A 14,639-nucleotide genomic window follows, 5' to 3' on the forward strand; every position below is an offset into this window, starting at 1 on the left:
AAGGAAATATCTGCACATTGAATAGTTTTAAGTCCCGTAGGAGGTATTATTTATTTGTGACGTTGTGACATATGAGAAGGTTCTGTGGGTATTGCTCGGTATTGAGACTTATATAGTGAGGCTAAAAAAAACCCAGCAACACATAATTGGCTGATTATCTTTCTGCTTACCTCACTATAAAAACGTCACAATACCTTTGCTTGAGGAAGACCCTCTCAGAGTTGGCAACATAGCGAACAAGTGATACCTCCTTGGGGGCTTCAAAACTATTGTGTCTAGCTAATTCTGTTTTTCACTTTGAGCCCTTTTATCCAGTCACATTCTTCTGTGTTAAAACTAGACTTCTAACAGAGCAGCAAACAAAGGTTACTCTCCAAAATCTTTTCAGGCTCTGCTGCTGGGTGTAAGATGCTTAGTTATCTTCAAGTACAAAGTTAAAATAATCAGGCCCACACAGAAATGGACAGCTTAATTTTTTGTCAGTGACAATGTTAATCAATCAATCAATCAATTTTATTTATAAAGCCCAATATCACAAATCACAATTTGCCTCACAGGGCTTTACAGCATACGACATCCCTCTGTCCTTAAGACCCTCACAGCGGATAAGGAAAAACTCCCCAAAAAAACCCCTTTAACGGGGGGAAAAAAACGGTAGAAACCTCAGGAAGAGCAACTGAGGAGGGATCCCTCTTCCAGGACGGACAGACGTGCAATAGATGTCGTACAGAACAGATCAACATGATAAATTAACAGTAATCCATATGACACAGGGAGAGAGAGAGAGAGAGAGAGAGAGAGAGAGAGAGAGAGAGAGAGAGAGAGAGAGAGATATGCAGGTAATGACAGTATCTTACAACAACATTAATGGAAGTAATAATATTATAGTTATAGTTCTGGTTACTGCGGTACAATATGTTGAAAGTATGTATTAATACCTGGCAGTATACATGTGTGACAATAATCATATGTGTATAATAACAGTAGAAGTATGACTAATGACTAATGATGGCAGCAGCAGCAGGAGGCATCTGGCGGGACCACGGCAGCAGCACAACCACACACGTCACGCTGTCCAGGCACCGCTGTGATATGAGTTAATCTGAGAGACAGTGGAGCACAAAGGCTCCGGAGAAGAAGCCGAGTTAGTGACATCCAGAATGGCCGGGTTAGCTAGATGCAGTAATAGAATACGAGAGAGAGAGAGAGAAGGAGAGAAGGGGCCCGGTGTATTATAGAGGGGTCCTCTGGCAGACTAGGCCTAAGTCAGCCTAACTAAGGGCTGGTACAGGACAAGCCTGAGCCAGCCCTAACTATAAGCTTTATCAAAGAGGAAAGTCTTAAGTCTAGTCTTAAATGTGGAGACGGTGTCTGCCTCCCGGACCGTAACAGGAAGATGATTCCACAGGAGAGGAGCCTGATAGCTAAAGGCTCTGGCTCCTGATCTACTTTTGGAGACTTTAGGGACCACGAGTAACCCTGCGTTCTCAGAGCGCAGTGTTCTGGTGGGATAATATGGCACTATGAGCTCTCTAAGATATGATGGAGCTTGACCATTTAGAGCTTTATAAGTTAACAGTAGGATTTTAAATTCAATTCTGGATTTTACAGTGAGCCAGTGCAGAGAAGCTAAAACAGGAGAGATATGATCGCGTTTCTTAGTTCCTGTTAGTACACGTGCTGCTGCATTCTTAATTAGCTGGAGAGTTTTTAAGGACTTACTAGAGCTACCTGATAATAGAGAGTTACAATAATCCAGCCTTGAGGTAACAAAAGCGTGGACCAATTTTTCTGCATCTTTTCGGGTCAGGATAGGCCTAATTTTCGCAATATTACGCAGATGAAAAATGCAGTCCGTGAGGTTTGCTTTAAATGAGAATTAAAAGACAAATCTTGATCAAATATTACTCCGAGGTTTCTTACGGTAGTGGCAGGGGCCAGAGCAATGCCATCTAGAGAAACTATGTCATCAGATAAAGAGTCTCTGAGTTGTTTGGGGCCAAGAACAATAACTTCAGTTTTGTCTGAATTTAACATCAGGAAATTGGTGCTCATCCAAGTTTTTATGTCTTTAAGGCAATTATGGAGTTTAGTTAATTGATTGCTTTCTTCTGGCTTCATTGATAAATACAACTGAGTATCATCCGCATAACAATGGAAATTTATAGAGTGATTTCTAATGATGTTACCTAACGGAAGCATATATAGAGTAAACAGGATTGGTCCGAGCACAGAACCTTGCTGAACTCCAAAACAAACTTTAGTACGTAGGGATGGTTCATTGCGAACGTCAACAAATTGAAAACGATCAGATAAATAAGATTTAAACCAGCTTAGTGCTGAACCTTTTAAGCCAATTAAGTGATCCAGTCTCTGCAGCAGAATTTGATGGTCAATTGTGTCAAACGCGCACTAAGATCTAATAAAACAAGTACAGAGACGAGTCCTTTGTCTGAAGCAATCAGAAGGTCATTTGTAATTTTAACTAGAGCTGTCTCAGTGCTATGATGCACTCTAAATCCTGACTGAAATTCCTCAAATAAATTATTATCCTGGAGAAAATCACACAGCTGGTCTGCGACTACTTTCTCAAGGATCTTTGACATAAAGGGAAGATTAGATATTGGTCTATAGTTGGCTAACACCTCTGGATCCAGGGTGGGCTTTTTAGTAGAGGTTTAATTACAGCTACCTTAAAAGACTGTGGTACATAGCCTGTTAATAAGGATATATTGATCATATCTAATATATGAGTGTTAACTATAGGTAAGACCTCCTTAAGTAGCCTAGTTGGGATGGGGTCTAAGAGACACGTTGATGATTTGGATGAAGAAATCACTGCAGTCAATTCTTGAAGAGAAATTGGGGAGAAGCAATCTAAATATATATTAGATTTTACAGCTGTGTTTGAGGTTAGATAGGTACTATCTGAGGGCAGGAGGTCATGAATTTTGCCTCTAATAGTTAGAATTTTGTCATTAAAAAAGCTCATAAAATCATTACTGCTAAGGGCTAAGGGAATACAAGGCTCAATAGAGCTCTGACTCTCAGTCAGCCTGGCTACAGTGCTGAAAAGAAACCTGGGGTTGTTCTTATTGTCTTCTATTAGAGCTGAGTAATAGTTTGCTCTGGCATTGCGGAGGCCCCTCTTATAAGTTTTGAGACTGTCTGTCCAGATTAAACGAGATTCTTCCAGTTTGGTTAATCGCCAATTCCTTTCAAATTTTCGCGATATTTGTTTTAACTTACGGGTTTGAGAGTTATACCAAGGAGCGAACTTTCTTTGCTTTTTTAACTTCTTTTTAAGAGGAGCTACAGAGTCAAACATTAATGCTTAATGTTTTGTCTGTAGTATATGATTTGTTTGTCCTTTCAATTGACAGTCAGATTTGATTGTGAAATACAACATTCAGTCAGTAACAAAGACAAAAGGAGTGCAAATATAAGTAGAATTTATTGAAATTTTAAACAAGTTATAGATGAATATCAAAAACTCAACATTAGCCATGACAGCCTGGGCTATGATCAGGCCTAACAAAATGTGTCCTAAAGGCCAAATTCAAAAGCAGTAACAGTGCCAACTGTAAGCAGTTCACTGCGTTTGGAGGTGGTCTTTAAGACAATTAACTAATTTACTTAAAAACATATAATTTCTCCTAGGTGTGAGATGAATGTGTCTGATGTGAGGGTGCTCAATTATGGCACCATTTAAACTATGAACAAATGTGGCCATAACACACATTTCCTGGCCTTATCAATCTTTGCTGGATTGCCACCAGCCTCCCACCTGCACCTTTGGGCCAAAGAAGAAACTATTATCTTAATGCCAGGATGCTGGAGGTGAAGCTGGTGCAGGTCCTCCTTCATCATGCTGACCAGCTTCTTGACACTGCTGACCTTCCCCATGTCACTGCCGCCACAGTGGATGATGAGGACATCTGGTGCTGCTCTTCCTCGCAGGGAGTGCGAAAAGAAGGAGAGAAGGCCTCTCCACTGCAGTCCACCCCAGCCAAACCAGCAGACACGGATGCCCGGCATGCTGAGGGTGATTCCCAAGGTCTCTGCAGCTCTCTGGACACCACGCCGGACATAGCTGTCACCAATGATCCACGCTGTGTATATGAAAGTAAAATGAGCGTAATAAATTATTAGCGTTATATATTTTAAAAAAAAAGTTGAAGCGTTTTTTTTAAGATAACAGCTGAATCATTGTTTCAAAGTTTGTTGTATAACGTTAGTTTCAGCTAGGGAGGGAGTGAGAGAGCTGGCACCAAGGGAGCAGCCAACACCACAGGGCTAGCCAAAGTAGCGTAGCTTCTTAGCCTCGTAGCTTCTTAGCCTAGCTTGTTAGCCTTAGCTAACTTAGCAGCGCCGAGCGAGGTGGGCGTGTTTAGGCAGCCAGGCTTCCTTTGGCCCACCTCTTTGCCCATTTTTGATTGTCCGGGAGTTGGGCGGAGTCAGGCACTGCCAAGATGGCGATGTCCAGAGCGGAGTATTTTGAGCTTCAAATCCACTCTTCAGAAACGGACGGATGACGTCACGGTGACTACGTCCATTATTTTATACAGTCTATGGTCGCCACTGAAGACCTATTAGACCAAGTCTTCATTATTTTATTCTTTGAAATATTTTTGGAACTTGTTCATATTTTAGTTAGAACTCTGTTTTTGAGTTGTTTTGTGAATGCAATATGCATGAATGAGGAGGTGAAAAACTGAAGGTCTGTGTTTAACACACCAGAGAAAACGGCCGGCAACAAAGCAACGCCTCTTGCATTTTTGAAAAGGACACGCCCTTCCGGAAATGTGTGCTCCCCCTTTTCTCGTCTGCAAGGAAACAAACACACAGAGAGCTTGAAAATGGATGCCGAGAGATTTAACTCTGTTTTATCAAACATGTGCTGAGTCCACAAGATTGTGGAAATGAAGCACTTACAGCGACTTTGTTTAAAACTTTTAACACAGTCGGACTATGTTTATGAGCACAAGAGTTCAGCGAGCCACCGAAGGACTGCCCTGCGGATTTACTATTGGTTCTGCAATGTAGGTAGTTTTTTTGAACTCTGAAATTGTATCCGCCCACATAAACACAAAATCAGGGAGAAAGACATCAGTCTTTAGTTAAGTAAAGCGTCTAAAGGCTGACTTGTGAGTCTAGTCAGCTACCGGCAAATCTGAGTGGCAGACTTCAAATACACGTTACACCTGTAAATAAGACTTATAGACTTCATGTCTTTATGCTAAGCAAAAGGAAATGCTAATGCATACCAACTGAACCAGTGGACGCACAGAGGAGAAAATGCTAACATCTTGTCTCAGTCTGGATGAGTTGAAAAAAGGGGCATTTTGAGTATTCCTTTAATATTACCTGAGGAATGCATGTGTCTTTTCAAAGTAACCATCCGTAGGGCCCCAACTTTGTAATCACAGAGGGGGTAACAATCCACCAGCTGACTCAGTTCAATCACAGAGATGTCCCATGGAGAAGGATCCAACTTGAAGGATCTGTAGTGTTCTCTTTACCATGAGCTTAATTTTTTTTTACAACGAAGGCGAATCCATCTTTCAAAATGCACATCTGCACAATGTCGGCAAAGTCTGGCAGTCCACCAACCACTCCATGCTCTATTATCATGCCATTTCTGAAGCTGATGCCATCAACAGATATATTCTGTGCAAGATTAACAACAGTAAGATCAGGGTACCTCTGATGGAAGCTAAATGCTACCTCCTCTTTAAGGACATCAAGAGGGATTGTTGAGACTCGTGTAACTTCCAGAGAGTTTTTTTCACAGGTTGATGAAAGCATATCATGGCTAATCATGAGCTGATGTTTATTGGCCAAAGACAGTGTTATGTTTTGAAAGAGTTTGTTTGCCTCACAACTTGTTGAATAAAACTGGTTGGCCTCAAACCTCATAGTCCAGAAAGAAACAAGTGGAGTCAGTAGTATTAGTCTTAGTAAACACCAATTCTTGTGTGCATTGCCACCAATATTTTTTTTTACTTTGGAAAGTATGTGGTAATAAATGAGGGTGATTAGTTTTACCTCCCCACTTGTATGGGAAAGCCTGAATCAGTTCATGTAAACCATCAAATGTGAAGTACTTATTGGCTATCAGAAATCCATCCATCTTTGTAGTGTCTTTCAGGTTTGCGTTTCCCTCTTGCTACTAGCTGCTACTAGCTGCTCATTCCTGCTATCAGCTTTTTACTGTTAGTCCACTGCCAGCTGTTCACACGTGCGGTGTCATCAACAGCTCCTCCCATAAGTCATCAACAACCCCTCCTGTGGCGGAAGGGTGCCTTGTTCTTTTTAAACCAAAAAGGTTCTGCCAATATGTTGACCCCTACATGGCGGAAAATTGGGCACCTTGGATCAACTCACCAATCAGGCTCTGTGTGTCTAAACACTCGCAGCTTGCCTGCAAAACAGCCCAACATTCCATGAAAATATGGCAGTGTAAAAGTGGCTACTATGAGCTGAGATTGTGTCATCAGTGTCATTATGTGTCATTATTATCAGTGTGTCTTTACAAGACCACATTTATGTCTGTTGAAAAAAGAAAAGGAGATTAGAGTCAATACATCAAAGACTGTGCTATGCAAAGAAACAGTCTAGTTCTCTTCAACTGCCTTGCTAGGCCTTCCCGACCCTAGCAATCGACTGACCCTCCAGTAAAAATAATCTATAATTCATTCATTCATTAATTCATCCAGCATTTATATACATATACAAATAATCACATCTGCTGCAAGCAATTCACAGCAGAACCTCCCTATGAGAAAATCTACAGAAAAGAAAACCTGTTAGCAGTAGCTGATATTATTAATTAAAATACTGGATGCGCTGAAAATGCCAAATAACCATAACCAGTTTTTCCCCCTCACATTATCACTGTTTATCTGATCTGTACAGCAAATCAGCACACAATATTTATCACTAATAAACATTCATTTAAAATGAGTGAATTAATTAAAATAAGTTAAAACCTCAGAACAAGTTGTTGCAGCATTTTTCTTGCATGATTTTTACCCCAAACCGAATGGGACTAAGACAAAATGCAAAATGGGCATGTCTGCAAAGGAGAGACCTGTCGGTAGACAGAGAATTAATTTTTATTCAAATTACTTTTTCCCCTCGCTAAAATCTAGCCTACCTTTGGAGCGTTTTCTCTTCCCCTTGCAGATATCCTAGCATGACACACTGGTATATGTGGATTCCTTAGGTTGTCTAGTTTCAAATGATACCTGTATCCTCACTGTAGCTCTAAAATTGAGCCCCACAAACAGACAACCTAATCTTTATATAACACAGTTGAGTTAGCGTAACTTATTCAACCTAAGTAAACCTGACATTGCTTATTGTTACTTTCAAATGCCACAACTACATTGAGTTGATACTGTATGGAAAACTCATTTTTTTGAGTAATTCAAACATAATACAATGTTTTATATCCAACAGAACCATCACCTTATCGTGGTGGAGGAGTTTGAGTGCCCTAATGACCCTAGGAGCTATGCTGTCCGGGGCATTTTGCCCCTGGTAGGGTTTCCCATGGCAGATTGGTTCTGGGCGAAGGGTCAGACGAAGAACAGTTCAAAAGACCCTTCATGAAGGATACAAACAAGGACATGTGTACCCGGCCCGGAGGGTTACCGGGGCCCCGCCCTGGGGCCAGGCCTGGGGTTGGGGCCCGTGGGCGAGCGCCTGGTGGTTGGGCCTTCGCCCATGGGGTCCGGCCGGGCCCAGCCCGAACCAGCTACATGGGCTCGTCCCCCTGCAGGCCCACCACCCGCAGAGGGATCCAGAAGGATTCGGTGCAATGTGGATTGGGCAGCAGACCAAGGCGAGGGCCTTGGCGGTCCGATCCTCGGTTACAGAAGTTGGCTCTTGGGACATGGAATGTCACCTCTCTGGCGGGGAAGGAGCCGGAGCTTGTGGAAGAGGTTGAGCGCTACCGGCTAGATATAGTCGGCCTCACCTCGACACATAGTTCCAGCTCTGGAACCCTAGTCCTTGAGAGGGGTTGGACTCTCTCCTTCGGTGGAGTTGCTCCGGGTGAGAGGCGGAGGGCCGGGGTGGGCTTTCTGATAGCCCCCAGACTCTCTGACTGTACGTTGGGGTTTACCCCGGTAGACGAAAGGGTTGCTTCCCTGCGCCTTCAGGTCGGGGAATGGGTCCTGACTGTTGTCTGTGCTTATGCTTTTTTCCCCGTTAAAGGGGTTTTTTGGGGGAGTTTTTCCTTATCCGCTGTGAGGGTCTTAAGGACAGAGGGATGTCGTATGCTGTAAAGCCCTGTGAGGCAAATTGTGATTTGTGATATTGGGCTTTATAAATAAAATTGATTGATTGATGATTATGCACCGAACAACAGTTCAGAGTACCCACCCTTTTTGGAGTCCCCGGGTGCTGGACAGTGCCCCGACCGGGGACTCCATTGTTCTGCTGGGGGACTTCAACGCTCATGTGGGCAATGACAGCGGGACCTGGAGGGGCATGATTGGGAGGAACGGCCTGCCCAATCTGAACCCGAGTGGTGTTCAGTTATTGGACTTCTGTGCGGGTTGCAGTTTGGCCATAACTAACACCATGTTCAAACATAGGGATGTCCATCGGTGCACGTGGCACCAGGACAGCCTAGGTCGCAGGTCAGTGATCGACTTTGTAGTTGTATCATTTGACCTGCGGCCATATGTTCTGGACACTTGGGTGAAGAGAGGAGCAGAGCTGTCAACTGATCACCACCTGGTGGTGAGTTGGATCAGATGGTGGGGGAAGACGCCGCGCAGACCTGGCAGGCCCAAACGAACAGTGAGGGTCTGCTGGGAACGCCTGGCGGAAGAACCTGTCACGATGATCTTCAACTTCCACCTCCGGGAGAGCTTCGACCGCGTTCTGAGGGCAGAGGGGGACATTGAGTCCAAATGGGCCTTGTTCCGCTCTGCCGTTGTCGAGGTGGCGGTTGCGAGCTGTGGCCGCAAGGCCGCTGGGGCCAGTCGCGGCGGTAATCCCCAAACCCGCTGGTGGACACCAGAGGTGAGGGGAGCCGTCAGGCTGAAGAAGGAGGCCTACAGGGCATGGTTGGTCTGTGGGTTTCCGGAAGCAGCTGGCGGGTACCGGCGGGCCAAGCGTAGCGCAGCAGCGGCAGTCCTGGAGGCAAAAACTCGGGCGTGGGAGGAGTTCGGTGAGGCCATGGAGGAAGACTATCGATCGGCTCCAAAGAGGTTCTGGCAAACCGTCCGGCGCCTCAGGGGGGGAAGGCGGCAACTTGCTCACACTGTTTACAGTGGGGGCGGGGAGCTGCTGACGTCAACTGGGGACATTGTCGGGCGGTGGAAGGAATACTTTGAGGAGCTCCTCAATCCCAACAACACATATTCCAGTGAGGAAACAGAGATGGGGGTCTCGGGGGCAGGTCGTCCAATTTCTGGGGCAGAAGTTGCTGAGGTAGTGAAACAACTCCGAGGTGGCAGAGCCCCAGGGGTGGATGAGATTCATCCTGGATATCTCAAGGCTCTGGATGTTGTAGGGCTGTCACACCTCTGCAACATTGCATGGACATCGGGGGCAGTGCCTCTGGAGTGGCAGACCGGGGTGGTGGTCCCCATTTTCAAGAAAGGGGACCAGAGGGTGTGTTCCAACTACAGGGGCATCACACTCCTCAGCCTACCCGGTAAGGTCTATGCCAGGGTGCTGGAGAAGAGGGTCCGGTCGATAGTTGAACCTCAGATTGAGGAGGAGCAATGTGGTTTTCGTCCCAGACGCGGAACCGTGGACCAGCTCTTTACCCTCGCCAGGGTGCTGGAGGGGGCATGGGAGTTCGCCCAACCAGTCCACATGTGCTTTGTGGATTTGGAGAAGGCTTACGACCGTGTCCCCAGGGGCATCCTGTGGGGGGTGCTCCGGGAGTATGGGGTTAGTGGCCCTCTGCTAAGGGCCATCCAGTCCCTGTACCGAAGGAGCATGAGTCTGGTTTGCGTGGTTGGCAGTAAGTCGGACCTGTTCCCGGTGAGGGTTGGACTCCGCCAGGGCTGCCCTTTGCCACCGGTTCTGTTCATAACTTTTATGGACAGAATTTCTAGGTGCAGCCAAGTGGTGGAGGGTGTCAGGTTCGGTGATGGGAGGATCTCGTCCCTGCTTTTTGCAGATGACGTGGTCCTCCTAACTCCATCGAACAGTGACCTCCAGCTCTCGCTGGGGTGGTTCGCAGCCGAGTGTGAAGTGGCTGGGATGAGAATCAGCACCTCCAAGTCTGAGGCCATGGTCCTCAGCTGGAAAAGGGTTGATTGCCCACTCCAGGTCAGGGGGGAGGTCCTTCCTCAGGTGGAGTTTAAGTATTTCGGGATCTTGTTCACGAGTGAGGGTAGGATGGAGCGGGAGATTGACAGGCGGATTGGGGTGGCGTCAGCAGTGATGCAGGGGCTTAACCGGTCCGGTGAAGAGGGAGCTTAGCCAGAAAGCGAAGCTCTCAATTTACCGGTCGATCTACGTTCCAACCCTCACCTATGGTCACGAGCTCTGGGTAGTGACCGAAAGAATGAGATTGCGAGTACAAGCGGCCGAAATGAGTTTCCTCCGCAGGGTGGCTGAGCTCAGCCTTAGAGATAGGGTGAGGAGCTCAGACATTTGGGAGGGACTCAAAGTAGAGCCGCTGCTCCTCCACATCGAGAGGAGCCAGTTGAGGTGGTTCGGGCATCTGGTAAGGATGCCTTCCAGACGCCTCCCTTGGGAGGTGTTTCAGGCATGTCCAACCGGGAGGAGACCTCGGGGCCGCCCCAGAACACGCTGAAGGGACTACATCACCCGGCTGGCCTGGGAACGCCTCGGAGTTCCCGCGGAAGAGCTGACGGAAGTGGCTGGGGAGAGGACTGTCTGGGCTTCTTTGCTGAGGCTGCTGCCCCCGCGACCCGGACCTGGATAAGTGGAGGACGATGAGTACGAGTACGAGTATATCCAACAATAGTGATGTTTCATTTTTTTTGAAACATCACTATTGTGTTCCCCATAATCATGGAGGCTGATTATGGGGAACACAGTTTGATTTGACACCTGGAAACATTTTGATAACTCAAATTGGTGGCATTGGTCTTTTAATAATTCAGCAATTTACATGTATTCTATATTCTCTGAGACTTCTCTTAAGATGGAAATTAGGCAAATGAAAAACAAATGTCATTTTTAACGTAACATTATCTGAAAATAAACTGTCACCTGGGAGAAGTCTTTTATCCACCTGCTCTAAGCTGTGTTGATCATCTGGGTAATTTTATATGCAGCAATTTTATATGCAGCAGTTGAACTTGACTGACTTCATGTGCCACTCAGCAGCTTTAATAGGAATGAACAGTGTCCCGCCTATAGCATTGTATCCAGTTCTCTTTATAAACCCGTGCTAAAATGGGCCAAAAAATGATGTTCAAGTTAGAACCGTCCCAGCCATGTAAATGTTGCCTGTTAATTGTATGTTTTGCACATTTATAAATTAGAATGATTGTCTAAATCTCTGTTGGTTTGATTTATATATTTTAAAAAGCTGAACGTCAGCCCTGATTGTATCATTTAAGTATAGTGACATACTAGTCAAGAGGACAGACTCATAGAGACAGTTGGGGGCCAGCAGGGGGAACTACTATGCAGAGTACATAACTCCTTGAGATCAGGTGGAGAGATCCACTTCCTCTCAGGAGGAAATCCAGGAAGAGGAAGGTTATTTAAGTGTGGGAGTGGCCTATTTGAATCCCTTTTGTTTGAGACCAAGGCAGCAAGGTGAGTGTGTTTGCTGATCCTGTGAGTTTATCTATCTCCTTTAACTTTAGCTTATATTGGAGTTATGCTATGTAGCGTGTGAGACAGAGTATGGTGAATGTGCTAGGAAAGGTAGTATCAGCACTGTTTCTACCTGGAGCTCGCATGTACGGAGCCTGGGTTTGGTTGGAGGTGGCAGTGCTGTTTGGGCTGAGAAAGCCATGCGTAAGTAAGGTGGGTTGGTGCAGGGAGCAGTGAGACCTGGCATTAGGGGAGTGTCTCTAGGATACCAGAGATCACTGTCTAGCCTCCTGGAGGTGTCGTGGGACCACCTAGACGAAACACTGGTGAAAGGTTCCCACCCGATGACCCCAAAGACATGTTAGTTATCACTGCTCACTGGTCTGTATAGTTAGGCCTTGCCATAATAGCTTATCATAGGGCTTAGGAAGTTTTTCACTGAGTGCTGATCCTTTTGTGTTTTTATTTGAAGTCAGAGTCGTACTAACACTTAGGTCTGAGTCAGAGCTGTGTTAGCCTTGAAACTCACATATTCACCTCCACACACACACACACACACACACACACACACACACCTCATTTCATCTCTTCCCACTTCACTAGCCCTTTCAGTAAGTTCCTTGAAAGCACAGTCAATAGCACTTTCTTCAGGGGCTCTCATTTAAAAAAAAAAAAAAAGACAAAGGGAAAAAAATATTTTTATTGATTCATCACTTTCAGTAGCTTGTATGCTCCTTTCAATCTCAAACAATGGCCATAATCACAACTCAGTCTGAACACAGACGATAGAGGTTCAGCTATTTGAGAGCCAGAGGAAGAAAAAAAATCCCACAAAGCCCAAAACAGAAGCTCTGAATAAAAAGTTCTCTGTCAGATTTTGAAGCAGCAGCTCTACAAGTTTTAGCGCTGCCCACCTTACAAAAAGCCAAACGGGGACAGGGATTGTGTTTCAGAAAGTGTTATGTAGGTGTCTGAGCCTATCTCTTGGGTCTATGATGCATTCGTCTCCTGTTTAAGTCACTGTCAATCAACAGTGTTGTGCAATTCACCAAGCTTCCTCTGCTAAAGCATAGCCTCAACTGTTAGGTATTCTGTTTCATGGTCTTGTAAGCATTATGATCCGTGCTCTTGGGAGAGGAGCAGCATGACTCAGCCTTTTACCCACAGGTCCCAGTTTATGTGATTAATGCCAAGGTCTGTGCAGCATGGGGGAGTTTTTTTTTTTTTTTTTTTTTTTTAATTCTACCTTTTGGCATGGTATGAGTCACCAGCAGCAGATGGTGAACTCTGTACCTTACCTCCACCGGCTGCAGATAGGTGAATGTTGACTACTTAATTTATTTTTTTCTCTTTGTTCTATAAAGTCTTTCAGTGTCTTGCTTTAAATTGTATTTTCCTAATCAAAGCCTTGAAGTCAGTCATTGCAGTTTCGGGATGCCCTGAGTTTCTGATATTCAGAAACACTGACTCTGGAGTCAGTATCATTTGAAATTCACAAAGTCAAAGTGACATAAACAAGGTCCAAAAAAGTCTTAATTTATATGGTTAATAGAACTTGTGCATATACTGTTTTCTTTTTGAAAAATTAAGAGCAAAGTAATCTAGAAAAAAAGTAGATATAGGACACAAGCTCATACTAGAATGACACGTTTGGATTTTAACTTTTGGTGTGGAGCAGATTTTTGAGAGAAAAAAATTGCCATGTTGACTCTGAATGGTTTATTTTATTTTTCCAGGTCACCACAGGGAATCGCACAAAGCACTATGTGTCCTATCGACGCAACGAGTTTGTCCAGATGAGGTTTCCCAAGTATGCCTTGCCAAAGGTAAAGCACAACAAAAACTATACTACTTTCACTGCTAATGTTGCTTCAAACTAAACTTTAATCACTGAACATCAGGGCCGCTGAGTCTTGTGCACTGACATTGAAACTCACGACACTTTTTTCAGACCACTCACCTTCATATGCAGTTAAAAACAAATTTTTAAATAATATCATTGGAGCACTAAAAATGGACACTGACAGCACACAGACAGGCAGACACAACACAGCACAAATCACTGATCAAGCCAGCTGCAGCCTCTGAACCTTGGTGAAGTATGTTTTATGTTGGAAATCAATAGACATTCGCTGTGGGCCCAGCTGCGTCTTCTTATTCAGCTTCACCCGATGTTGACAGTTAGCTCACCTCCTAGCATTTCATTTCTGGTGACTGACTGAGGGATCATCAGTGTATTGCTATTTAACGTCCACACAACCAGTGTTTTTCAATACCTGTCTGGTTAGCATGTAGTAACACATCGGCAGCAGCTAACATCCCACACCAGGCCATTTAGCAATTCCAACAAACTCACACCAACACAGAAACAGCTCAACTCTATTGTTAAACCTGTTAATAACCATTAGATAACAATAGCCATGTGATGCTAACAGTTAGCCCTTTCAACGTGTGTATAAGCGGACCCTCACCGACAGTTCATGGCACAGAGCTCACACTCTTGCAGCAGTAGTCACCTGATGTCTCATTATAAACAAAGAGAGAGCTACAGTAGAATGAGGCGTTAAGCAAAGCAATGCTGCACAAGGCTCTACTATGAAAAGAGATTTTACCCAGTAGAAATGTTTTGAAAAAAAGGAAAGCCTGCTCACAGGTAGGAGGTTGGGTGACAATTACTCTATAGGTTGAACAAATAATGGATGCACCAGGCCAAGACTGATAGTGATGTTTTAAATAACAATTAGGTCTATGATCGATACCTATGTATATTTGTTGTTTGTTTTGTTTTTGTTATTATTTATGTCCCCTTTTGTGCTAGGGAATGAAAAGAAGTCTTTATTATGAAAAATTATTGTAAGCATAGTCATTCA

At 44.6% G+C, this 14,639-nt stretch overlaps 1 protein-coding gene across 3 annotated transcripts in view; it reads left to right on the forward strand.

Annotated features, from left to right (window-relative positions):
- sorcs2 (sortilin-related VPS10 domain containing receptor 2) overlaps positions 1-14,639 on the forward strand; it is a 1,110,317-nt gene that overhangs the window by 893,964 nt on the left and 201,714 nt on the right. For all 3 annotated transcript variants that reach the window (XM_049568808.1, XM_049568804.1, XM_049568807.1), the window contains exon 8: positions 13,506-13,595. In XM_049568808.1, the coding sequence (XP_049424765.1) occupies positions 13,506-13,595 (90 nt within the window). The remainder of the gene's footprint in view (positions 1-13,505; positions 13,596-14,639) is intronic.

Source organism: Epinephelus fuscoguttatus, linkage group LG23, assembly GCF_011397635.1.
Source record: "Epinephelus fuscoguttatus linkage group LG23, E.fuscoguttatus.final_Chr_v1".
Taxonomy (NCBI): Eukaryota; Metazoa; Chordata; class Actinopteri; order Perciformes; family Serranidae; genus Epinephelus; species Epinephelus fuscoguttatus.